The sequence below is a fragment of the Rhineura floridana genome, chromosome 4, assembly GCF_030035675.1.
Source record: "Rhineura floridana isolate rRhiFlo1 chromosome 4, rRhiFlo1.hap2, whole genome shotgun sequence".
NCBI lineage: Eukaryota > Metazoa > Chordata > Lepidosauria > Squamata > Rhineuridae > Rhineura > Rhineura floridana.
Window position 1 is genome coordinate 116,606,758 of NC_084483.1, and position 27,794 is coordinate 116,634,551.

The following is a 27,794-nucleotide window of genomic DNA, read 5'->3' on the forward strand; positions in this document are numbered from 1 at the left end:
AATGGCTGATCCATATTGGGCTTCCATAAAGGAGCTGTGGGGCGATTTTAGCAGCAAAAACTTTGATGGCAGCTGGTATGAATTGACCCCCTTTTGAGAAAAAATAATGGAGTAGCACTTTGGCCATAGCCTTGGCTGTGGACACAGAGGAGCGAATATGAGAAGACCATGAAAGTGAAGAATGAAATATTACCCCTAAATATTTGTATTCCCTGACCTGGGCGATTTTCTGGCCATTGATGGTCCATACCGGAATAGAGCGCCGAGGGGAAAACACCAAAATCTTTGTTTTTGAATAATTAATGGACAGGAAATTCTGATCGCAGTAGGCCATGTAAGAGCGGAATAGCCTTCTGAGGCCTATTTTGGATAGGGAGAGTAGAGCCGTATCGTCGGCATATAGTAATAGAGGGCATGCATGTTCAGCAATTTTGGGAGGGTGGAAGTTAACTGCTTGACAGTATGTGCTCAGGTCGTTTAGGTAAAGGTTGAATAGAGTAGGGGCCAGTATGCAGCCCTGTCTCACCCCCCTATTGACTAGAATAGGGTTGGTAACTGAACCATCAGTTCTACAACGAACCTGAAGGGTGGAGGGTTGATAGAGTTGGAAGATAAGAAAAAGGAGTCTTTTATCTATAGATGTTTGAAGGAGCTTTGACCATAGCCTATCTCTGGGTATCGAATCAAAGGCCGATTTAAGGTCTATGAAAGCCACGTAGAGCCCATTCCCGTGGAGACTAGAATATTTTTCGGCCAGATGGAGTAACAGGGCACAATGGTCAAGAGTGGATCTCAGTTTTCTAAAGCCCGCCTGTTCCGGCCCGAGGATGGACTTCTCCTCGATCCAGGTGGTCACCCTACCGTTCAAGTATTTGGCATAAAGTTTCCCAACGATAGATAGTAAGCTGATGGGTCTGAAGTTGTTGGGATCCTCTTGTGACCCTTTTTTATAGATGGGGATCACGATGGCATCCAGCCATGTTGTTGGGATACTGCCGTGGGTGTTTATTGAGGTGAAAAGATTGGAGAGAAGAGGGGACCACCATGCAGCTTGCACCTTCAGAAGGTCAGCTGGAATTGCGTCAGGCCCTGGAGCCTTTCCGGACTTCCGGCTATGGATTAGTGACATAATCTCCGCTTGGGATACTGGAGGCCAGAGGGGTAGATCTGAGGGTCTAGAGGGGAGTAGCTTTTCGGTAAGAGAAAGTGTGGGCTCCTTGAAAAGGTCTGAAAAATGTTTTTCCCATTCTTGGGGGGGAATATGGCAAGTAACTGGATTCGAGGAAGAGAGGGCATCCGTGACCAGGGCCCAAAAGATCTTGGAATCGTTGAGTTTGGCCGCATTGATTAGTGACTTCCAGCCGGCCTGAATAGCTAGTCTCTTTTTAGAAGTCAGGAGTGCTTTGTATTGACGTTTGGTAGTGTAATATGTGGAAGGGAGTTGATTGGAATTGAGCATCCTATATGTCATATAAATCTTCCTCAGATTTCTCTTAGCGGCCACGCAGTCTTTATCGAACCAGCAGGCAGAGTGGGCAGGGCCTCGGGAATTAGGTTTGTGGGAGTTATTTTTTAGTATAGGTTGCAAAGCAAGGATCAGGTCCGAGTATGCAGCAAGTTTGGTTTGCGGGTCTGACTCCATCAGAATATTTTCTCTGATCTCCTTGGCCAGGGTGGAGTCCAGAAAGGATGATATTCTAGAAGAGATATTTGGGGACCATTTGACCTTTGTGTGTCTGAGCTTAACAGAGTTGTGATTAAATGTAGAAATGGTTTTTAAATGGATCAGATCTCGGGTTGAAACTGATAAGATTAACGGGAGATGGTCGCTGTCGAGTATTGTGCCCACTGCAAAGTGGGCAATAGCACTGGTTAAGGGAGAGGAAACCAGCGCGTAATCTACCAAGCTGCTGCCTCGGCCCGAGATGAAGATGAAATCCGCACAGCCATCATGTTTGTGGTGGCCATTCAGTATTGAGAGGTTGAAGCAACCGGCCAATTGCAGCAAGCGGGTGCCGGCGTAGTTTGACTTTAGGTCTTTTGAAGACCATTCTTGGGAAATCCATTGTTCGATAAGATCAGTGGAATCCCAGAGATTGGAGGAGAGGAGGGCGGTGCTGTTTGGGCCTGTCCTGGCATTGAAATCTCCCAATATGACAAACGGAGTGCATGGATGACGTATTTCAATGTCCAGGATATAGTACTCCAGAGTCTCCCAAGCCTCGGAGATTTCTCTTCTAGATGGCAAGGGGGGAATGTAGACATTAATCACTACAAAAGACAGGTCTTTAAGTTCTATCAAAGCAGCCATGGCCATAGAACCGCAAGAAGGGAGTTTGGAAAATGTTGCAGTTAGAGAAGTTGAAAAAAGAATAGCCAGGCCTGCGCTGGGTCTACCTTTGCCTTTGGGGGGAACTGCTGAAAGCATAATTGAAGAAAAGCCTGCCAGTGTGATTGCATCCATTGCCCACGTTTCTTGTAATAGTATCACATCGAAGTTGTGCAGGAATGATAGAAGATCGGGTGAATTGGTTTTAGATGTCCAACCTGCTATGTTCCAGGGTAGGAGACTGAGTGAAGGGAGGGACCTATTGGAACTAGGATGGGGAAAGAAGGAGAAGTCAAATGGAGGGGGGTAACGGGGTTTAGGTTGTCAGTGCGAGGGTTCTGGGGTGTTATAATTAGGAAGGTCAAATAAAGGGAATAGAGAGAACGAGGCATGGGGGTTTGTTTCTCTGGACACATGGAGTTCGATAGGGGCGGAGTCAGACTCTAGTTTGACCCTGTAGAAATGACCCTGAGGTTTTCATGTGAAAGAAATGGATACTTTGATTATGATTAACCTAAAGTAGTATACAGAGTAAATAACTACTAAAATCTGTAATATTAATGAATATAGTGTAAAAAACACTTTTAACTTTTATCAGTGAGTCAAGTATTTGTGCTGAAATTATACCTACAGCTATATCTTACGAATTTGTAGGTACTTGTATTGAACCAACTACTGTACCATGGGAAAGGAAGCTGAATTAATTCAGCATCATGACACACAATCCCATGTTCCTTGTTCTGTTTGTTCACCACTGTAACATAACCTGATCTGTTAGAAATAGCATAAAGAACCTGTTCTCATGAAAAGAAATCTGTATTTATCCTGATGCAGCATTAGGAGTTTAGGCCTTGCTTTGTTGGCTTCTTGTCTTGTTAGCTTTCTATCAAACATAACTACACTAATCAGATATCAGGAGAACTTATGACATTGTGTAAATGTCTTTTGACGTTTTGTGGAAGAAAATAGTTACAAAAATTTAGATAGACTTCTCTGCAAAGATGTGGAGTAAAAATGGTACCATTAGGGTTGCCATATTGCCCGGATAGCCAGGTTTTACCCGGATTCTATGCATGCCACCCGGCGCCCGGCTAGCCCCTTACGTGGCCCGGATTCTCAGCTTTAATTTAAAACAAAAATTAAGTTTCTAGGTGGTCTGGTTCTCGAGATATACATAAAAACGTCAGCCACCCCCCTCGACTGTTAAATCTTTCTTTAAACAGTACTGTACTATAGCACTTTGTAGCTTTAACCCCGCCCGTTCAGCATTGCAGCCAATCAGGGATTGTGTTTCAGTTTCATTGACCTCAGGCAGTGTCTAGAAAACAAAATAGTGGTTTCAAACCCCCCCCCCCCGTTTATCTGAAAATCTCATAAATTGGGTAAGTATATACATTTCAGTTTTTTTTCCTCTTGTGTGCAGGAGTCAGAGCTTGGGGAGTGTTTTAAAAACCTTCCCAATACTTGCTTTTTGTAAAAACAATGCTAATCCCATATGCCCAAAGTAAATCCCATTTAATTCAATAGGACTTACTTTGAGTAGACATGGTTATGAATGTGCTGAAAATCAATGGGACTTTGGAGTGAATGTAAAAAAGAATTATGTTTGTGTTCTAACTCTTTCTGTCTCCAGTCCAATTTTAAAGCAAGTAGGCAGGGCTTACTTAGGTATTACAGTTTTTATTCTGTAGGAAAGTAATACTGATTTTTTAAAAACTAATACTGATTTTTCTGCAATGACCAACTGGTTTGACAATAAACTATTATATGGGCTGTATGTATTTATACATCTGCTGTGTGTGCGTGTGCGTGTATGGAGTCTTTCCAACACCCCTGTGAGGTAGGGTTGGAAACCAATGCAGCTCACAACAAGAAATAAAGCCATTTAAAATCCAATGACCATAAAACAAGTATAAACAGTTGCAAAACAGCGTAAAGTGGCATGATTCGGAATTTTGGGTTGTGTGAATGAAGTTGCTTATCACTTGAGGTTGCAGTTCTGTCCCTGTTTGAGTAAGCCCCACTGAATACACTGGGACTTGCTTCTGAATAAATAAACTTAGGATTGCACTATAAATATCTTTACAGTTTGTGTAAATAATAAATATATTTGATAGTCATGCTTATATACATATTTCTTCATTTATCATATTTTTGGTTTTTGGTTAGGAATCCTGACTGGTTGTGAGATGCTTAGTTTTTTGCCTTACTCATAGGAATCTTGTTGTGGTTGGTATGGTATTACATTTAGGAAAGTGTTACTGCCTTCTGCGTTTTTTTTCCTATTTGCATTTCACTTATCTTTAACCTCACTCCGTTACAGCCATAGAAGCAACAGCAGCATATGCAAGATAATTAACTCCCATTAGTGATAAGAACAAGAATTTATAATTATTATTTCAATTAAAACAAGAGGCTTATCAATACTTTGAAGAGGACCAGATATTTATTTTCTTTCTGAGCCCAGGACTGGGTCTTTCATGATGCCCAGTGGGGGGGGGGGAGCAGGAGAGTAGTCGATAAGACAGACATCCTGACATTGGTAATCTAATTAGCAAGGTATGTGTGGGGTTGTTGCACACTTCCAGGCCCAGTTTCATTTTGAGTATGGAGGTGGAACCTGTGTAGATGTGGTTGAGAAATTTTGAGTTAAGCAAAGCTCTGCTTTTATAAAACCTAAGAAACATACAGATACTTTGACCGTCTGAGTGCCTGCACCAGTGGAATACTGGAGGAACTTGTAAAACTTGCTGCAACAGTATTTAGAACTGAGCATGTGGTGTGAAAGACTCCTTTTCCTAACATTTTGGCTTGTTTTTCTCCACCCACCACATCTCTGAAATATATTGTATATGTTATGGTTAACCGTGCTGCTGCCCTGACTTACTTTATGTTTGTTGCTATTTTGTGTTTTTATTATGTTTTTATATTGATTGTGTATTTTTATTGTTTTTATTATATTTGTAAGCTGTGCTGAGCTCTGTTTTTAACAGCAAAAGGGCAGGATATAAATTCTCTTAATCAATCAATAAATACTCCATAGTGTTGGAAACTAGAGTCTAGGCATTTAAGGCTGAAAATGTTGCTTAAAAAAAAAAGATTTCTCACATCTTTCCCCAGTTTTTGGTGGTAATTCCTAGGCACAAAAACAAAGCAACTGGACAATCCAAATATTAATATGCAAATATTTGCATAATATGCAAATAATATGCAAATACTTTACATAATATGCAAATTAACCTGCCTGGATTTGTGGAACTGGAATATGGCAACCCTAGGTACCATTAACATTAGTTGTTTATTTTTCTTACACTGTGTGTATGTTATGTGCCTTCAAGTCAATTTTGACTTATGGCGACCCTATGAATCAGCAACCTCCAATAAGTTACACTAATTACATTAATACTAATACCTTACACTAATACATATTCAGTGTCTTGCAAAAGTATTCAGACCCCTGATCAATGCTCTCATGTTACTGAATTACAAATAGTACATTGTAGTTTCGTTTTGTATATTTTATTTTGAAACACTGAAACTCAAAATCAATGATTGTAAGGTGACATTGGTTTTATGTTGGGAAATGTTTGTAAGAAACATAAAAAACTGAAACATGTTGCTTACATAAGTATTCAAACACCACACATAAATATTTGGTAGAGCCACCTTTCTCTGCGATAACAGCTTTAAGGCTTTGGAGGTAGGTATGTACCAGCTTTGCACACAGTGTCGGAGGGATTTTGGCCCATTCTTCTTGGCAGATTTACTCCAGGTCATTCAGGTTGGTTGGATATTGCTTGTGGACCACCATTTTCAAATAGCACCACAGATTGTCAATGGGATTGAGATCAGTACTTTGACTGGGCCACTGTAGGACATTCAGCTTTTTCAGCTTTTTGTTCTTGAGCCACTCCGATGGTGCTTTGACCTTGTGCTTGGGATCATTGTCCTGCTGAAAAGTGAATTTCCTTACAAGCTTCAGTTTTTGAGTGGACTGAAGCAGGTTCTCTTGCAGTATTTCCCTGTATTTTGCTCCATCCATTCTTCCTTCGATTTTAACAAGATGCCCAGTCCCTACTGATGAGAAGCATCCTCATAGCATCACCACCATACTTCACTGTAGGGATGGTGTGTCCTGAGGCATGGGCAGTGTTAGGCTTGTGCCACACATACTCCTTTGAGTTTTGGCCAAAAAGCTCTATCTTGGTTTCATCTGACCACAAAACCTTTTCCCACATGGCAGCTGGGGCACTCTCATGCTTTCTGGCAAACTCCAGACATGCTTTCAGATGGTACTTTATGAGTAACGGCTTCTTTCTTGCCACCCTCCCATACAGGCCAGTGTTAGGCAGAGCTCTTAATATGGTTGACTGGTGCACCATTACCCTACTCCCAGCCACTGAACTCTGTAGCTCCTTCAAAGTGATTGTTGTCCTCTCTGTGGCTTCTCTCACAAGTCTCCTTCTTGGTCAAGCATTGAGTTTTGAGGGATGGCCTTTTCTTGGCAGTGCCTGGTGATGTGACACAGCTTCCACTTCCTGATTATTGATCCAACTGTGCTCACTGGAATATCCAAACACTTGGATATTATTTTGTACCCTTTTCATAATTATGCATTTGTATTACAATATCTCTCACTTTAGGAGAATGCTCTTTGGTCTTCATTTTCCTTCAGATCCACAGCCTGACCAATGATCCTTCAACAGTTCTATATTGTTTTAAATTTTTAAATTGTGTTTTAAATTGTTTTTAAAAGATGTATTTTAAATTTTATTTGTTTTTAGTTATTGTAAACCGCCCAGAGAGCTTCGGCTATGGGGCGGTATACAAGTTTAATAAATAAATAAATAAACAGTAGGGTTTTTATCCTGAGGATGTGACAGCAACTGTAATGGTTCACAGGTGGAGGCTAATGGTAAGGTAATTGTGTCCTCAATAGGGCAAAATGTTTCATCTGTGTAAACTGGGAGCTTCCACAGGACAAGGGTTGAATATTATGCAAGCAACATGTTTCAGTTTTTTATGTTTGTTACAAACATTTCCCAACATAAAACAAATGTCACCTTACAATAATTTATTTTACGTTTCTGTGTTTCAAGATAGATAGATAACGTTTATTGCGGTCACAGACCAAACATATCAATTAGACATTCCAACATAGAAATGGTTAAAAACAATTATTTTACAGCAATTTAATACAAGTTAAAATATTAACATATACAGGGTATCAATTTTTTCCCTACTCAGATTTACTTGGAAAAAAGAGCTTTAACCAAGCAGAGATAGATGGCCATCAAACATGTGTACAGAGTAAGTATGAATCTCCTTGTGCATAAGCTCTAAGGCCTTTGCAATATTAACAAATCGGATATTAAAAGAATAAAATAAAATAAGTCATGGCAAATCTCTAAAGAGTCTAATTTCCCTAATTAAAGCGAAACCATTAGGGTTATAATGAAATCTTAGACAGCCAGCTAAAATTATCAACAAACATAAATACAGAAGTAGCACATAGGTAAACTGTTAAATACAAGTTAAAACATTATCACCATCAGGATATCAAATTTTTCCTACACTGAATAGCTGAGGCACAGAATTTAGCAATTTTTTCCGTGATTTTAGGAAAGCGATCAGATAATAAAAGTTCCACATAATAGCTGTCACTTTTTCCGGGAAACGAATCCAAAATAGGGGTGATTATTTTGATTCTAAGAGTACTATAAAACGGACAATGTAGCAGAACATGTGCAACTGTTTCTATTTCATCAGTGCCACATGGGCATTTTCTTTCGGCTAAAGGGATTTTTTTATACTTGCCCTGTAAGACTGCAGATGGTAGTATATTGAATCTAGCTAAAGTGAAGGCTCTACGCCATTTAGGTATCGTCAGGTTTGATAGATAAGACATCGGTATTAGGGGTTTTATATTATATCTGTGATGTCTTATCAGCATCAAGTGATGTTGATAATCTATATCTTTGATCCGTTGGATGATAATTGTTTTGGCCTTTTCATAACCCAAATCTAGAATTATTTGAGTTGAAAAACCTAATGACGATATTTTATTTAACATCATCTGAGTCCAAGTAGATTGGAAATTATCACTTAATGTGTGTGGTGCCAGACCTACCGGGTTGAACAGAAGTTTCAGCCAAAAAATAATTCTATAACTCCAGATACGGGATTCTACTGAAGGTAGTCCTACTTCTAGTCTTATAATGAAATTTGGAATACACCGGGAAACTGACAAAATCGATCTTAAGAAAGAATTTTGAACTGACTCAAGTGAAGCAAAGTTTTGACAAGTATTGGCTTGCATACCATATGTCAGCTGTGGAATTACTTTTGCCACAAATATTTTAATGGCAGCAGATATAATTTGACCCCCTTTGTTATAAAAAAAGGATAGCAGAGCCTTCGATGTTCTCATCGCATTTAGGATAATCATTTTTATATGTAATTTCCAAGATCTGGATGATTGTAAAGTTATACCTAAATATTTAAATGCAGATACTTGTTCTATTAATCGACCATTTAGCCGCCAAAGGTGTATGGATGGTCTATTATTTTTCGTAAAGATCATGACTTCTGTTTTGTCATGATTGATTGTAAGATGTTCCTTATCACAAAAATGTGCTACATTAGATAGTAATCGTTTTAAACCAATAGGGGTTTGGGATATTAGAACTAGATCATCTGCATATAATAGAATAAATCTGGGTGCTTCCGCTAATATCGGAGGATGAGAAGGAATTACTGCTAAAGAATTAACTATTGTATTTATATAAATGTTAAACAAAAGTGGAGCCAGTATGCATCCTTGCTTTACACCCTTATGGGTACGTATAGGATTCGTTAAATGACCTTTATTATTGCACCTAACTCGAAGGTAAGTGTTTTCATAAAGGCCTCTCATCAATGATAGTAAACGCAAATCAATATTAGTACCTTCTAGTTTTTCCCATAATTTGGCTCTAGATATCGAATCAAAAGCTGTCTTAAGATCGATAAATGTGGCATAAAGAGAGCCCTTGTTCTTTTGGTGTATTTCTCTATTAGATGTTGTAAAACCAGGACGTGATCTGTAGTTGAACGACACGTCCTAAAACCTGCTTGCTCTTGAGCCAGAATATGTTCATTTTCAGTACAATCTATTAATTTATTATATAAATGGGCAGCGTACAGTTTACTAATTACACTTAATAGACTTATAGGTCTAAAATTGGCTGGGTCGGATGTGACACCTTTTTTATAGATTGGGACAATTATTGCCATGCCCCAATCTTCAGGTATTTGCATAGAGTGGTCTATATAGGAAAAAAGTGTTGCAAGTACTGGGGCCCACCAATTTGCATTATTTTTAAAGACTTCTGCGGGGATGTTATCTGGGCCAGGAGCTTTATTTGGTTTTAATTTGGATAATAAATCTAGAATTTCGTTCACAGTTACAGGTTGCCATTCAGGTATATTATTATTGGTGACTTTTTGTGGGATTTGAAGATCTGAATCATTCTTATATAGATGTTTAAAATAAGATTCCCATGTTTGTGAAGGAATATAACATTCTAAGTTTGTAAAAGTTTTTTGCCAATTATTTGTTATTAGTTTCCAAAATAAAGAAGTATTTTTTAAGTTGGCAGCATTATTTAAATTATTCCAAATTTCTATTAGACCTAATTTCTTTTTCCTATTTATAAGTTGCTTATATTGGCTTCTGGTTTCACAGTATATGTTCAGCAGTTTCTTGTGATCTTATAGACTTATATGCTTTAAAAGTGGCAATTAGATTTTTTTTTTTTAACACACACTCGTGATCAAACCATGGTTTGGAATTTAGCTTCCGATTCTTTAAGTTATTTTTTATATTTGGCTGAAAAATCTGTTGAAGATCCTTTAATATCTGTTGAACTAGATTGTAGGGGTCAGTCTGTTGATTGTTAAGAAGTATAAGATCTTTTTGGGCCAAATTATCTACGTGATTCAATCTATCTGAAATTTCTTTTTCTAGTTTCGGGATCCACTTGAGTCTGTTTGGACGAATTTCACAATCAATGATCGAGAATGATTGCAAATCAGAATAGATTTGAGCTTCTGTACATTTTAGAGTTATATTGACAGGCGAATGATCGCTCTCAGGCCTATCGATTATTTTGAATCTCTCTATTAAATGGTAGAGTTCTTGACATACTATACAAAGATCAATTGTGGATGCACCTCTAAATGATAAGTACGTAAATTCACCTTCGAGGTCTCCACTAGTACGACCATTTAAAAGAATTAAATTCAATTGAAAAATCATTTGCATTAAAGAGAGGCCTACATAATTAGATCTATTATCTTTTGCATGTCTGATAGGTATAGAAATTGAGCCATCCAATGAGGGGACTATCATTTTATATTTGCTAAACAAAGCTTCATCAGATGGACCCAGTCTGGCATTGAAATCTCCAGCTATTAATAAAAGGGCAGCTGGATAGCATAATGTTAATTTTGTTATATAATTTTCAAGCTGAGCAGTTTTAGTAGCGCTCGATTTTACCTCTTTACCTGGTGGAAGATAAACATTAAATAATAATAACATCTGGCGCGATAATTTTATAAGTACTGCATTGGCTAGATCCAATAGGGGTTCACAGTTTATAACAGAAACATTATTTTTTGTCGAAACAAATATACATAGACCTCCTTTTGGACGTCCCCCCCTAAGGCTGGGTATGGCTTTTAGCTGGTAGGCTGAATATCCATCAAAACTCATTAATGATGTTGCCCATGTTTCTTGCAAGAGCAAGATATCATATTGCTCCAAGAAATTCTTAAAAGATGGATCTTTGTCTTTATTAAACCAACCAGCAATGTTCCACGATAGTATCTTTAAGGAAGGGAGTTTTAGATTGCTATTACGTCAATTGGTATTTAAATTTGACAAACGTCTCTCTCTTTCCAAGGCATCTGAGGGGATATATTGGTATACTTTTTCAATTTTATTTTCTCGGTTGGTCCTAGATAATTCTGAAACCCCTTGGGTTATTTTTTCTGTTGCTACAGGGATGTTAATGTTCCTTATTTCATGCTCACAATCCATTTCTTTTACTGTAGTTAGCAGATTTTCAAGTTTAAATCTGATTTCTGACCTTGCTTCCGAAGATAAAGTTGTAAAGGTCTCCAGTAAAGATATTTCTTCAGGTAGAAATTTAGTGGCCTCCATACTTTTTATTTCTATTATAGATTGGTTGAGTATGTCTGACTCTCGTGCATCCACTTCATGTTGTGTTAGAATTCTCTCAGAGATAAAGTGACGAGACATAAGACTTTTAGGAGGGACTTGGTTGTCAAAAATTCTGGCAGTATAAATATTTTGAGTTACCAATAATTCTCTTTTGTGCTGGAAAAGAGATAGTTTCTCTTTCGATGCAAATGTAACGATAGCTCTGGCGCTAATATAGTTGTAAAATAAATATTTGATGTTTATGATGTCTTTTGTCTGGACCAATCCTGGGGATACTTTGTTAACAATATTAGTCAGATGTCTCTTTCTTTCATTTTGTGTTAAATATCCCACTGGTTTTGGATAATTTATTAGAGCCAATTGATTTTCGTTTAGGATTAAATTCCAATCTCTGTTATTTTGAATTGAATAAGAAGAAAATTCATTGTCTGGGTTCATTATTAAATGTTCCTTAGGAGCTTGTTCATTCAGATTAAAGTTCGAGTTCGCCTGGATACTTTTTGGGCTTGATAATCTTTGTGTATCTTGTTCTAAGATTAATTGCGATTTTCCTTGACTAGATGGCACTATGCTCTTTAATTCGGTGCTCTTTTTCTTCGTCTTCTTCTTTCGTTTTCTTTTCCTCTTTTTTTCCTTTGGCGAGGTTTTTTCTGTGTCAAGTAATTTGAAAAGTTTTTCAAATTTCAAGTGGCATTTACGATGACTCCTAATAGATTTAATGTTTTTAGATTTTTTCGCAGTTTGCATTGGAGGTTTAGAGCTTATTTCTTTTTTCTTCAAAGGAAGATGATCTATCCTTTGGTCTGAATGGGAAGTCTGCGTAGCTGCGTTTTTATTTTTGGTGTCAGAGTCAGTTTGTATTACTTGTTTTACTGTTAGCTCTGTTAATGTTGTTAAGAGTGAATTTGCTTGATTGGGACACCATTTGACACCAATCATCATTAATTGGAATTGTTTGTATTTTGATTTGTTCATGTTCATTTTCTTTTCCTGCAATCGAGATGAAGGATTGGGAGTTGATTTTAAAATTCTCGTAGGAGCCTGAAGATTCCAATGGGGGCATTGAGTCCTCTTCGTCAGGTAATGATGTTCCAGATTGATTTATACATGGTAATAAATCATGGGTAATTCCGACATTTTCTGCCTCCTCCATTTCTTGCGCTAGATTTAAAATGCTGTTTTTTTCTTCATTGCTTGGCAGCCATGATGGTATTTTGTCTATATCCCATTCCATTAATAAATTTTCAAAGGACAAGTTTTCTTTCAGATCTATTTTGTCATTTATCGTTATTGCATTCATTTTCGGTTGGTAGTAAGAAGTGATTTTAGTTTGTTTTTCCTTGGAGGTTTCTTGTATATCTTCTTCATTTAAAGGAATACCTAGCTCTTTACGTTTTCGTCTAGTTAGAACCATAATTACTCTCCCGGATACAGAGTCAGCATTTAAAACAATTTAAAAATGATTTAAAAGTTATAAAATATTGATAAGGTGTTAGCTTTTTAGTTCAGTTGCTGTTATATACTGTTTCTTATTAATTTTCTCTTCAATAGTGGAACACAGAGACGTCTTATCTCATGTCTCTCTCTCTCAGCTTTTCACATGGTAATAAATCAGCAGAGTAAAATAATGAGCAAGGCAATTAAATAGAGTTGTCCAAATCAAAGTCAGGAACTAGTAGGCACAGTCTTGTTATATTGCCTCTTCTTTAGTAGATTATATTGGTTGTTTTTTTTTAGCTACAAAGCTGAAGTATTTAAGAGCCGATTTTGCTGTACTCACTCTCACGCGGCCATCTTCCGTTGAGGCCACCTAGTAGATCTGTTTCAAGATAAAATATCATACAGAATTAAATTACAGTGTACCATTTGTAATTCAGTAATATGAGAGCATTGGTCAGGGGTCTGATTACTTTTGCAAGGCACTGTATATTTTACATTTTCATTTAATCATATTTTCAGGACAGTAAGCCCCATTGGTATCAATGGAATATATTTCCATATGTGCTTAGAACCACACTCAACTTTAAAAAACATTTCCTAGAGTTCAGTCACCTGTATAATAAATAACTGTGTAACCACTTCCCTAGTCCTACATTTTGTTAATGTGTTAGTGTTCCATCTAGATACACCAGCTTTATTTTTCATTATGGAGGAAGTCCAACAATATAAGTGGTGTATTATAATTGCCCTCTTCTCTACCTTAAAAACATTAGTGACACAATGGATAGAATGCTAGACCAGAGTCTAGTAGTCAATAACATATTGCATAGCTTTCACCAGTTACTATTAGCATCAGTACATGTAAATGGCACTTTGTAGGATGTCTAAGATGACACCACTGTGTGTGCTGCAAATATATTTCCTTTTCCTCTCTCCCATGATGCCTTTAGTGTCTCCCATCATCAATTTTTACTGTTACCATTTTAATAATGACAAATAAAAAAAGTAAACTCTTCTATGTGCTCTCAGAAAGCTATTTTGTTCTAACACCATTTTCTTTCTAGGCAGTAGGGTAGGCTAGAAATGTTAGTAGTGCAGTATTTTATTGTCAGCCTGATTTGGTAAGAGAATCCCAGGACTTGGTTAAAACAATGTGTGCATCCAAGGCCCACTTCACTGAATTAATGCATCTATTGATACAGGGAGAATTGTGCATTACCATCTTGGGGCAGTAGTCCTATTCACTAGGCACAACTACAGCTGCATGAGGATTCCTTTTCAGATCCCATGGCTGACTTATCAAAGACCATCCAAAAGAGATGGAATGGAATTACTCTTAGCATCAACTTGGGCTTGTTTTTGTTAACTGAAAATGCAAGTTTGTGTGTTAGATTGGACAATGACCTGATGTGGTATATATACCGTGTAAGCCTATGGATGTCTACTCAGAAGTAAGTCCCACTGAATTCATTTCTCTCAGATAAGTATGCATAGATTGCAGCCGTAAAGTACTAGAACATTTTTTAAATAACTTCAAGTAAACAAAATATCTCAATCTTCAATTTTATTGAAAGACAGTTCAGTCGTTGCTGATTTAGAATCAAAGAAATAAAAACCCATAAATATTTTAGTACATTTCAGCAACTGCACTTTTCTTCTCATTCTCTGGAAAATGTCCAAACATCAAAAATTGAGCCTGGTGATTCAGATTATGGCTGTCTCCATGACTTTGCAAGGCTACTGGTCAATGCTTCTGATTTGACTGACAAATGTGAATCCTTTGGGTTAATGATTATGGTGGTGATTTTTGTTGTTGTACTAATGTACAACCTTCATTTATATGGACTGGACGATACAGAGAATGTTCTGATTATCAGAGATCTGTATGAAAAGGCTAACAGGGATGTGCATCTTCCCTCTCCATCATAATCCATTATTCAAACATTAAAACAGTGCTGCATCCAGCTTCAAATTTGGGTGTATTTGGTGTTCCTGTGCCAGGTGTGCATAGATGCCTTAGGTTTTTGGAGACACATTTGTTTTTAAAATATAGTAACATCTTTTAGAAATGTCCATAATCAGACTTATGTCTAATCTTACTTTGGAAATGGATCAGTCCTAAGAAGTCATCAGATCAGACTGATGTGAGAGGGAGGATTGCATTCCTGGATTTCAACCACTTGTCAGTGCAAAAATCACTAGGAGCACTCAGCTTGAAATATATTGGATCTTTGTTTAGTTTCTCATTGGATAGATGTAGCTCCACTATGCACCGTAAATGTTTAAAAGAGGAGTAAATTAGACTAGGTCACCAGCCTGTAGTTCTGTACCTCATGTTTCATAGATAGCACAGAGCTCTGCAGGATTCCTATAGGTCAGGAATGGGAAAGCTTTGGCTCACCTAATGTTGCTGAACTAGCCCCAGCAATCACGGTCAATGGCCAAGGATGATAGTTGTAGTTCAGCAACATCTGGAGGGCAAAAGCTTCCCCATACTTGCTATATATGAACTCAAGACCAAGCTTTCGGGCCCAGCTTTGAGTGAAACCTGCAGGTCTGCTAGTCTCTTGTGCTTCTACACTGCTATCTGCTCTCCAGGTCTAAAAACTAAAGGCACAGATGGCTACACAGGTAGTGCTTTATTTATTTATTGGTTGATTCATTCATTCATTTCGTTTATGAGACACCTCATAAAATAAATTATCTAGGCATAGTGCAAAGGTTGTAGCATAGACTAGAATGGCATTATGCCATAGTCAGATCTGGACTCATGCACCATTGATCTACACCCGTTATTTTCTGTGCTTTGCTCCATGGGGAGTGTTGAAATAAAGGACGTCTGGCAATTCTAGTCCTTGGTGATTTATGTCTAAAGTACTACAGTATGCACGGTAGCCAGGCTTTGCTGGGGAAAACATTAAAAACGCCTCGTCAGCTGAAGGTCACATAATCCACAGAGCCACTTTCCCTCCTGCTCTCTCAGTAATGGAATTAAGGCCCATTAATCTAGTGTGATCGGGAGAGTGGGTGGGTACTTAGATAAGTCAAAGGAACTATAGAGAGGGAGGGGGAGAAGGTCAGTGGGAGCCACCTTGATGAGAAGTGGCGGGATATTCTCTCCTTGCCTCCACCCTTTCTCGACTCAAGGCTTGATACTGCAAGGCGTGTCCAGGGCTCAGCTCATGTGATGGAGAAGGAGGGGAAGGCAGAAGGGAGGACCAAGGAGGAGGTTTTCCTTTTTCCTTTTTTTTAAAGGAGTTTGCAGAAAGCCACTGGGTTCCTTCATTCGCAGCCTGAGCGCTCTCCTGAGTGGCCGAGACTGAGGAGGAGGGCGCAGCTGCCTGGACATCTTTATTATTGCTATCGTATCTTCTCATTCCTAAGCGGGAAGCGTCGGATCTGGACGGGAGAGGTGAGAGACAGACAGAGCCGCAAAGCAGCCGCTCGCCACACAGCAAAGAAGAACCATGGGAGCGGGTAGCTCTGCAGAGCAGCGGAGCCCGCAGGACGGGGCCATTGCTGCAGGAGAGTCCCAGTCTACCAGTCCCGAGAGAGAGACGCCAACAGCGGAGGTGGCCGAGCCTGAACAGCCGGAGGACTCCGCCAAGGTACGAGCCTCGTTCCCGTAGTGCGTGTTTCAGAGAGGGCTAGAGAAGGGGTGTGTGTGCTTACTGAGACCGTGCCGCCTCACATCTCAGTCAATTCAAACTTTCGTTTCAGTCATTCAAACACCTGTGCCGGGACTGGCGGGCACCTGCTTCTCCATTTTCTCCCGGCCGCCCGTCCCCCTTCCACCCTAAAAAAGGAATGAAGTTTGGTAGGGTGAGGCGTGGCGGACGCTCAGCTCTCCTGAGCCAGGGAACTGCGCAACCGGCCCCTCCGCAGTCATAAATCCCTCTCTTCCCTTTGTCTGCCAGAAGAAGGGCGGCCAAAAAAGTACTTGGCGCAGGGCTGATTAGTAGCAACCGAAACGCTTCCTTGAGCCCCCCGGCCCCTCAGGAGTGCGGCCTTGAGTCGTCGCGCCGTGTATCACCTCCCACCTTCTTCCCTGGGCGCTACTGGGGAGGCCCTATTGTATTTGACGGTTTTGTATCACTCTTAGTTCAGCCTCCAGTATACAAGGTATTGAGGGGGAGGACGGGGTGGTGAAGGAGTTAAGGCAACCTGCCCTCTTCGCTTTCCTTTTGTGTGTACATACGGACTGGTGTGGAAAGACCCCACCCTATGGGCGAACTGAAGGGTGCGGACTGTGCTGTGCCAAGATCACCCTCCTGACTGCAGCCCTGCAGTCAGCCAATGCTTGCTGGTACCCAGGACTGCTGCAACTGTAACCTCTTTCTTTTCTTCGAGGATGCAAGTGAGAGGTGTGTCAATCCAAAGGTGAAGGGTGGGAATAAAAAACAAATGGAAATCCAAGGACTAGGTCAACCCAACACCTTGGTGTTTCCTGCATTCGTAAGTGTCTTTAAAACCAGCTCCCCCCCCCTAATATTGCCCTGCTTCCAAGTACAGCACGTGTTCACAATAGATAAAGTATTGGTTATTCTTCAGTGTACCTTATTATATGAATTATATGCCTGCTTTGTTTGCAGTGTGATAACTTGTAAATAAATGTCTGAAGTTTCTAGAACTATAAATGTTCATGTAAGAAATAGGTTGTATCCTGAACCAACCAAATAATTTCACTAAATGATCTCATTTATATGTATAGCATCCGATAATTTAGTGTTGGAGAAGTAAATCAGGTGCTGTTTAATACACTTTTTCTGTACAGTTTTTGAGTAATATTTTGCCATCTTCTAAACAATATTTATGGCTTAAGGGAAGGATGATTTCTTCCATTATGTTATTTTGCTAGTATATAGTACTTTTTAGAGAGAATTCCAGTTTATTAAGCACAGTGATTTTTCTCAATAGTTAAAGTTCATTAAAAACAATTTAATACTTTTAAACTCTAGATGGAATATTTAAAGGTTACTGTTCCTGCTCATCTAATGTGTGGGTGTTTCTAAAGTGTGAGAACTGGTGGTGACTTTGTTTTCATGACCTTGAGTCTTAGATTTTAACTTCCAGGAAGAATTTTCTGTAGTTGATGTCCTCCACTGCATATTGTTGACAGTGGTATTTTATTTATCTATTTATTAGATTTATATCCCGCCCTTCCTCCCAATAGGAGCCCATTTTCAAATGCATGTGGGTTTTTTTAAAAAAAAGTAAAATGGGGCAAAGCTTTTAATAGCTTGAAAAAAATAAGTCTTCCAATGTCACATTTCCAAGTAAAAATTTCACAGTGCGCAAACAGTTTGTTGCTGTGAGATAATTCAGCTACAGAAATGTAACAGCACAAATCATGAAATGTGACCAAAGTATCTAACCAAGATGATAAAATAATATTGGCTTCAAGCTTGAGAAAGAAAAATTCCTGCTGAGAAGGTCAAGCCGTCATCTCTTAAGCCATGTGAAAAAGTATACATTATTTACTATGTTTCAAATACATTTGTGTGTTAACTTCCAGAAAAGGACTTAATCAGGAAAAAGACAAACAGTATGATTATTTTCATATTAGCTGTGCCACTGTTCAGAAGGAATTAAAAGATGTTTATTCAGAAACATAAATAAATTGTTTCAAGTAATATCTAGCCAATAATACAGGCATAGCAAGAGGTAGGGCCAAGCCTATTTTCTTAACCCTGGTCCTGTTTCCTGTTTTTCCAAATGGATCCTCCAGAAATATTTTCCCACTACCAAACGCAGAAGAAGCGTTTGGGGTTGTAGTGGGGAAAGAGACTCCACATTTTCCACTTTAATCCTCATCTCTCACCCCTGGTTCCAAACCTGGTTTATCCAAAATTCTGCTGGAGCAAGCTAAGGGTACTCCTAGTGTTTTTCAAATGGTGGCTAGCCATGAGGTTTCTGGGAAGCCTGCAAGCATAGTATGAAAGAAATAGCCCACTCCCATTGTTTTAGCGCAGGGATGGGGAACCAGTAGCCTTCCAGATGTTGTACTACAGTTCTCACCATCCCTGGCCATTGGCTGTGTTGGCTTGGGCTGATGGGAGATGGAGTACAACAACTACTGGAGGACAACAGGTTTGTTGTCCCTATTTTAGCACCTGGTATTATACAGCCTTTGGGCCTGGGCGGCACAACTTGCCCGGGGCCTCTGCCCTTGCCTCCTCTGTTCCTGAGCTATTCTATAGCCCTTTAGTTGGACTGATGCCAACATCACCAATTCCTTGTGCACTGAGTAAAATTGCATGCTGAGTACAGATGGCCAGGAGACAGTTCAGGAGGAGGAGGGAAGGAAGGTCACCCTCTATAAGGGGAAGGGCTATAGGAGGTGTTGAAGGAAATTAGAAAGTGAGACAAAAGGTTAATATTATTTATTATTAATAATATTATTGTTAATAATAAATATATACATTAGGAAGAAGATGAGAGAGAGAAGCTGTTATAGGATGAAAAAGTGGATGCAAAAGGACTAGGGAGGAGAGATGAAAAAATCTGGCAGTTTTTTGAGGTGGGGAGAAGGTACAAGTTGAGTGTGAAAGGAGAATGGACGAAGAAATTATATGAGATGGTAAAAACACTTTTGAGAGGTGTATTGGGAGCGGGAATGGCAAAACATAAAAGAAAATCCTTCTCCACTTAGATAGCCTCAGGGCAAGCAAATTCTGCCTAAAATGGGAAAGAAGAGTAACAATATCTCTAGAGCAAATGTCTGTACTTAGCTTGAGGAATACCAAGCTATGGAACTCATAGCCACGAGGAAAATGAAGTGGCAAAGAATCTAGCAATTTCCAAGGTGGATTAGATGTCAGTAGAAAACGATGCTAGTAAGTGACAGCTGATTATGCTAAACTCTGTCTTCATCTGTCACATGTTTTATGACTGGCTCTGCTACTGTACCACCATTTTGTGACTGGTAGGCCTCAGTAATTTTCAGCTGTCTCAAGTGAGCCTTGGGGGCAGAATGGTTGAGAACCTCTGGTTTAACTTTAGAGCATCCCTGTTACTCTTCCATGTTGAATATAGCATAGACATTTATAGTAAGGGTACGTTAGGAACACATGATAGAAAAGTTCAGTTCACCAATTGAAAATTATCCAGTACTGTATACTCACAATTTGTTCCTGAAGTGCTGCACTGATTATTTTGGAATAACTTTCCTTCTTCAAACATGGGTTAAAATCCATACTTCATGCATTTATAATGCATATACTATATGTGAGGTTGTTGTTGTTGTTTGCCTTCAAGTATGGTTGGTTAAGGGATAATTTGTATTAAGTGATCTAAACATACATCCCCCCAAATCTGGGATGGCCATATCCTTTTTAATGAAAAGTGCACATAATAAATGCAGCTGCTGCACTATGAACATGGTTTATGTTGGGAGTTGAACAACTGTTTACAGAGGGATGTGCACACATATCCCCAATCTGCCCGTATTGTTATCTTTGATGTTTTGAGGTTAGTTTTTGCTAGTATTATTTTTATTCTGGAAAAATAAATATTTTGTGCTGCAGGAATTTACAGATAATTAATGACAAATGCATCACTCCTGTTTTTGTACTTCTGTAGCACTGGCAACAATTTAAATCAACTCTTTGCATCACCCCCATACACATGCAGCAAGGCTGCAAACCAGTACATTGCTAATCAGAAGTAAGCTCGATTGGGTTCAGTGGGACTTACTCCCAGTTAAGCGTGTATTGCAGCCTAAATGTCTCCCATATCATTTTTTAAATTTTTCTTTTTTGAGTTTAAGAAATGTGGGTGATACCCAACTTATCCACTGATTTAATTGGGATTTCTCTATTTGAATATTACCCAGAATGCAGATACTTGAATTATCCTGGCTCAACAATTAACTGCCTCTTTCATCCCTTTTTAAACTAGGAAATGTAGAACTTTTCATTACAGTGAAACTGTTGTTTACAACACCAGCACTTCAGCTACCGTTACAGAACTAATTTATTGAAAATCTGCTAATGTAACAACTCCAATAATATGCAGTTCTGTGTTACAATAGAAAATATGCAGTCATTCTTTCACAATTTTTGGAAACTTCCTTAAGCCAATTCAAACTAAGTTATACTTGGCAGGTCAGTTTAGGGTAGTACAGGCTACAGCACAGTAGTAAATTCTGAATCCCTGGTTCTGTCTTAGTATTTATCAGTCTGAGAGAAGTTTCACTTCAGTTCTTAAAATCATTTATAATGTAAAGTTGGAATTGATGACTTAAGGCTTACTCACCTACTTATTCTCAAGGAACAGCACCTTGCAACAGTGGACAATGGTGCAGGACAGATAATTGTGATACATTCTATGTCTCCACTGCTGCCTTTCCTGGCAAATACTACAGGGAAGTATGCTTATTCTTATCCCATGGCGCTGCTCCCCACTTTGCTTTAAACTACAGGAATGCTTTCAAAGTAGTCGTTCCTCACAATAGAACCCAAGATAAATTCTGCACAGCACCAAGATACATATCCACCTCAGATCAAAGTTCTGCCAAATTTACTCTGTTTTTATTTATTGTACAAAATACAATGCTTATCTTTTGAGGGACAGGGTGGATACTGATATTAATGATAATAATCAAGGTTTTGATATCAACTTTATCTGCCTTCATCAACCTGCCCATGACTTGAGATCTACTGTGGAGGCCCTCCTGGTAGTTTCAACTTAATGGGACATCCTAGAGTCTGACCCACAAAGAGCCTTCTCAGTAATAGCATCCTGGTTATGGTTTGACAGTCACCTTGGAGGTCAGACTGGCACCATCATTGTTCAGCTTTAGACACCAACTGAAGACCTGCTGCCTTAGTTTTTTATATAGAAGGATGCCTGGATTGCAGGACACTGACATATTACAGGAAAATAGAGCATTAGTGATTTGCCTTTTTTTCTTTGTTGATTGCATTATGAATGCATTGCTGTAATCAACTCTGGATCTTAAGATGAAGGGCAGGATATACGTTTTATAAATAAATAAAATAAACATTTTTACTGTTTTAAAAATGCAATCCTATGCTTTTCTTCTTAGAAATAAGTCCTATCAAATTTAGTGGGACTTATGTCAAAGTACGTATATATTGGGATTCAGCCTAATATACCTGTTGTCACATTTCTCCAGAATATAATAGGATATACTTTTATATTGTTTTCCAAATTATAATAATAATAGCAGAATTAATAATTAATGCTAATGTACTTAAGCTTTCAGGATTCTATTTCTGCACATGCTAGTGGACAGCAAAATAGAAGGAAGTAATTTAGCACTTTACTTTAGTCTGCCCCTTACCCAGTATGGATAGTTAATCTTCTAAAACAAATGGTTCCAATATAGTATATCAGTAGAGAGGAGCTAGAGAATAATATCTATACTTGCAAAGAGATTTTGAGGTTTTTTCTTTGAACAACAGGCTGCGCACTATATCACAAATTCCCCTCAGTTTCCCACTCAGAGATACAACAGGAAATGTTGAAACCATGGGGAAAAACTGTTTTTTGTAGGTGAGTGGGGGGGGGGAAATCAAGATTTGTGAGAAACTGAAATATATACTTTATTACTAAAACTAAGTGTACTGTATTACTGAATTTATATGAAATGTGCTATTTAAAACTTAGTACATACATTTTTTTGGTATATTTATGAATTTTTTTAATGTCTGTTTTATTCAGATAATAATTACAAATATACCAAATGTTAGAGATGGAGTGGTAAGCTGCTGCATCCTAACATAACTAACTGTATCTTAGTTTTTACCTTTGGAGAAATAGTAAAAAAATTAAAGATGAAAATAGCAACTATAATGTTGAAGCAAAAGGGAAGATTTCATTATCTAGGCTTAGAAATCGACACATACAGAACTCAACGTTACCAAGCAGAAACAGAAAATATTTTTATAGAAATACTCGTAAGAACATAAGAAGAGCCTGCTGGATCAGGCCAATGGCCCATCTAGTCTAGCATCCTGTTCTCACAGTGTCCAGCCAGTTGCACATGGGAAACCTGCAAGCAGGACTTGGGTGCAAAGAGTCATCTCCCCTCCTCAGAAAATAACATTCCTATAATATAATTAAGAGATACAAATAAATTCTGACATTTAATTACATTTTATAATAACACTGAAGGAACTAATGTTTTATCTCATCTTCATATACAACAAGTGTCATAGTAACAGGAGATAAAATTAGTCATTATTTCTGAGACTTGTATCCCACTTTATCCATGTAAAAATATACCCTTCAACTTTATGGCATAGGTTAAGTTTATTTCTTTATATATGAAAGATCAATACCTTCTTAGGGCCCCTCCAAATCTTGATTTTATTGACCATTCATCATGACTTGTATTCATATGTTATTGGGGTGGTTCTATGTGATTGTGCTTTCAATATCATTTGCACCTGCAAAAGTTCCCTGGTGGTTATACCGCTTTGTTTGTAATACACACATGTCCTATAGTTTGCTGCTAAAATCCATTAACTTTTCATATTGCAAATATTCCTTGGTTTTGTATGTGTGTGTGCCTGTTTTGTTGCACTATAGTTCAAGCGTGCCCCTCCAGATGGCAATAATGTAGTAAATTAGGGGAAGCATCATAGAACAACTAATTAAAAGGAAGGTCCAGTATAAATCCCCAACTAATGTAATATTACACTGACATGTTGCAGAACACACCTGCAAACAACCACCAGTGGAGGGCCCCAAAATCTGAACTTTTACTTTGAGTTTCATGGATTTCAGCAAATTGAAAATTTGCATGTTAGCTTAACTCTTTTCACATGTTTGCTCCTTGATTGTGTGAGTGTATTTTCAAATGTTCATCAGGTTTTTTTTATTCAGCTGATGAAGGAATCTGAGGAAGTAAAAACAGTCAAAGGCTATGCTAGATAAAGGCCTTGCCACCATGTTACAAGAGCAATATGTTTGTCTGACTCTTAAGATTGTACTCCTACACAAAATATCTAAAAGTTGATTTGTGTTCTGCAGTAATTGAGAGTACATTTCCAACAGCAAGGCCTGTAAGTGTTGTGGATGTAGCAGTTGTATAATTGCATTGACATTCACAGTAATGCAGTATTCTCAGACTTTTCCTGATGTAATTCATTACACAAGTTAACATGTTTAGATTTATAAGTGCAGGACGTGTGAAGATCAGTGAACTGGGGCTATTCAGCTTCAGAAGAGAAACAGTGCAGGACATTTCTGACCCCTTTCTAAAGCCATGCAAAGGAAACATAATCGGAATAAAGCAGCAGCTTTTCTTTCTAAATCTAGTTGAGATTATGGGTTAGTAGGGGAACATTATCCCTCAAATACAAAATGGACAAGGGAAGGTCCTCCTTCAGGAGACGTTCGCGTCATGGTTCTATCCTGCCTGTTTCAAGTTTCTTGTGATCCCAAAGGGAACCCACTGTACAGTTTGAGAACCACTTTGTTAGTGAAACCTTCACAAGTACAGAAGCTGAAATCTCTCGCATCATGGCTCCGATTCATAGATGTTAATGGCAGCTCTGCCTTTTCATGCAATGCAATCATGCAATTTACAACCTTAGCCTGAACACATTATGATTCAAACGTCTACATAGCCAGAGCCACAGTTACTCTCACAATGGGTTTTCTTCCTCTCTAGCAGGTTTATAAATATTCAGAATGTCCCCTCCCCTTACAGGGCCAATGGGTATCAATTGACCTGTGGGAATGAAAAAGAAAGGTAGAAGATGATGAGGAATGCAGGCCAAGACAACATCAGGACCTGCTTCAGTCAAACTGTCCCCTTCACACACCCAACAGGGTCAGCTTGACTTCTTCTACCATTTATTTATTTTAGTATTTTAAAATTGTAAGCCACCTTGAGTGCCTTGGCAAAGATGGTATATAAATTCAGTAAATAAAGAATAATCCTGGGGACTGTAGCAAGGATATATATTGAGCCAGAGTTAGCCCTAGGATAAACAGCGCCTTGAGTGAGTAGTGCATTCAGTGCCCCCCTCGGTCAGCTTTGTAGGGCCACCCAGAGGGTTTGTGGGGTCTGGTGCTGGTGTGATGTTGGAAACACTGCAGCTGCTCCCAGTGGTGTACCTAGCGTATTTGACATGGGGAGCGGATCATTTTTTAACACCCCCCCTCTATACGACCTTGCATGGGGCCCTAGTGAGGTGGGACTAACTGCTTCCTATAGACATCTTTTGCCTCCATGTCTTCTAACGTGGCAGTTGCTGTGTCAGTGGGGAGAAATGGGGACTTGTCTCTGTCTCTCTGGCAGGTGGGTGGGGAAGGCAAAAAAGCAAAAACAAAACCCTGCGCATTGTATAATCAGCTCTCAGTCGCAACATTCCTGTCTACTGTCGCTGCCACCTTGACTAAGAAGGTGGACGGTGGAGAGAAAGAGCCTCAGTGGATGAGTAGGATCTGCTGCTTGACCGTCTTTCTTGGTGCCAGTGAGGGAAGCAGTGAGGGGAAGGAGGGGAAAAGGGGCTGCTGAGGAAGCTTGACCACTCCCCCCACTTGCTCCGCACTGCGCACTCTCAGGCTGAGAGGGACCCAGGCAGAGCCGCCTTACGCCAACGGCGCAGCCCGCCAAATCTGTGGGCCTTGAGGGTTTTTTTAATTAAGGTGGGGGAGGGAACATAGAGGTAAAATGGAATTGGGCAAATAGGTGTGGAGATAAAAGAGGCTGAGGGAGAAATGTGAGGGGAGATGCAAAATGGGAGATGAGGCGAGGCTGAGATAAAAAGTGGAGGAGGAGGTGAGCAATGGTGTATAAATGGGTGGAGGCTGAGGTAAAAAAGTGGAGGAGAGAGTGGCTTAATGGAGGGAGAGACTGAGGTAAAAAAGTGGAGGAGAGAGTGGCTTAATGGGGGAGAGACTGAGGTAAAAAGTGGAGGAGAGCGTGGCTTAATGAAGGGAGAGGCTGAACTAATACAAACAGTAAGAATCCTGTTAAGACTCCAGGCACTTGAGTAAACCTGCTTGGGATTGGATTGCTAGGATGTAATCCTAAACATGTTGACTTAGAAATAAGTAGGATTCACTTCCACTGGCCTTGGTTAGGATCCGGCTATAGAAGATTTTTTGCTTTTGTAAGGAAGTTGCAGTTCTAAAACAGCCATTTCGGGAACATTCTCTGCCAGTTCCAGTGTGTGTCCACCTCTCTTTTCTGAAAATGGGGGCGCACAATGCGAGTCAAACGCTGCCTCTTTTTACTGTTAACCTTCTGGGAGCAGTTTGAGCACTAAAAAAAAAAAGCTTCAAAGAGATTTTGCAGCTGATCGGCAGATCAATCTGTTCCCCCTTCAGGTGTGGTGAATGGAAACGTTTTGATCTGGCAACTAGAGTGTTTACAGCCACACGGCAGATCTATGTTTGGATACCCAGTCAGTTGTAAATCTGGCTGAGTGGCCTTGGGCTTCACTATCTCTCAGCCTAATTTACCTCTTGCTGGTAGGCTAAAATGCTACTTTGAATTCCATAGAAAAAGGATGGCATAAAAAGGTGATGAATAAATTTAAAACTCTGTGGTTAGCAGGTTACACTTAGCAGATTTCCAGGAGAGGGGTAAATCACTCTGCCAGAGGTCTGAAGTGATCACTTGCATAGAGCTTTTTCCCTCCCTTCTTCCATCACTCCATCCACTCACTTTTACCCCCTCCAGCCCTTACTCGCTCTCCCTCTCCAAGCTTTCCCCACCTGCAATAAATAACAAGTCCCATGTGCTGCCCAACCCTGCTCTAAAAGCTCTGGCAGGCAAGAATGCTCTTTTTCCAACATCAGTGATGGTGAAAGCATCGCCTTTGTTTAAAAAGAACGCAGCAGCGCTATAAAGGAATGGCTAACCTGTGGCCCTCCAGGTGCTGCTGGACTACAGCTCCCATCATTCCTGACCATTGGCTATGTTGACTGGGAATAATGGGAGTTGGCATCCGACAGCGTCTAGAGAATGGCATGGCCCCTATCCCTGCTACAGATATTTTTTTGTTGCAGAGTCCACTGCTGGAGGTTCTCTTCCCTTTCTCTAAGGCAGGGGTGGGGAATCTTTTTCAGCCCAAGGGACTCATTCTCCCTGGGGACCACTTTATTTATTTATTATATTCTACCTCACCTTTTCTCCAACAAGCTCAAGGAGGCATACAAACATGGTTCTCCCCCCCCCCAGTTTTATCCTTGCAACATCCCTGTGAGGTAGGCTAGGATGAGAAACAGCAGATGGTCCAAGATCAAGTGAGCTTTATGGTCAAGTGGGGATTCAGCCCTGGTCTCTTAGGTCCAAGTCCAACACTCTAATCACGACACTATTATTATTTATTATTTATTATTTTATTGTTTCAAACAGTAGTGTAGTGATAAATTTAGAAGTGGGGGGGTCTTCATGAGTCATGCCATGCCCCCTTACAGCAGCCCCCCCTCTCTCTCTCACTCACACACTCACACACACATACACACACACACACCCCTTGAGCAACCCCCCCTTCAGAAAGTAAGTACACCTGCATACATACCTCTCCCCCTCTCTACTTGAGCACATACACCCTTCAGCAAAGAAGATCCCTGGGGCAAGGAAGCACCTGCCACCAGCTCCACCTTGCTAGCAACGAACAGCATTCTGAGCATGCTCCATTGCTCCATCCTTCCCTCCATAACTTTTTTTAAAAGCAAGCCTCCATCTCGCCACAAGTTTGCTGCTGGCTGGTAGCCTGAGCTTGCAGTGATATCCCTTCCCACCCTCCCAGCTAGCCCCAGCCCCCAGCACAGTTTTTTTAAGTAATTCCAAGCCACAGGGCAAAGGAG

General features: G+C 39.6%; 1 protein-coding gene across 1 annotated transcript in view; it reads left to right on the plus strand.

Moving 5' to 3' along the window:
• Positions 1-16,061: 16,061 nt before the first annotated feature.
• Positions 16,062-27,794, plus strand: part of AKAP12 (A-kinase anchoring protein 12) — a 133,429-nt gene continuing 121,696 nt past the window's right edge. The window contains exon 1 of the mRNA XM_061624127.1: positions 16,062-16,603. Within this exon, the coding sequence (XP_061480111.1) occupies positions 16,463-16,603 (141 nt within the window). The 5' untranslated portion in view covers positions 16,062-16,462. The remainder of the gene's footprint in view (positions 16,604-27,794) is intronic.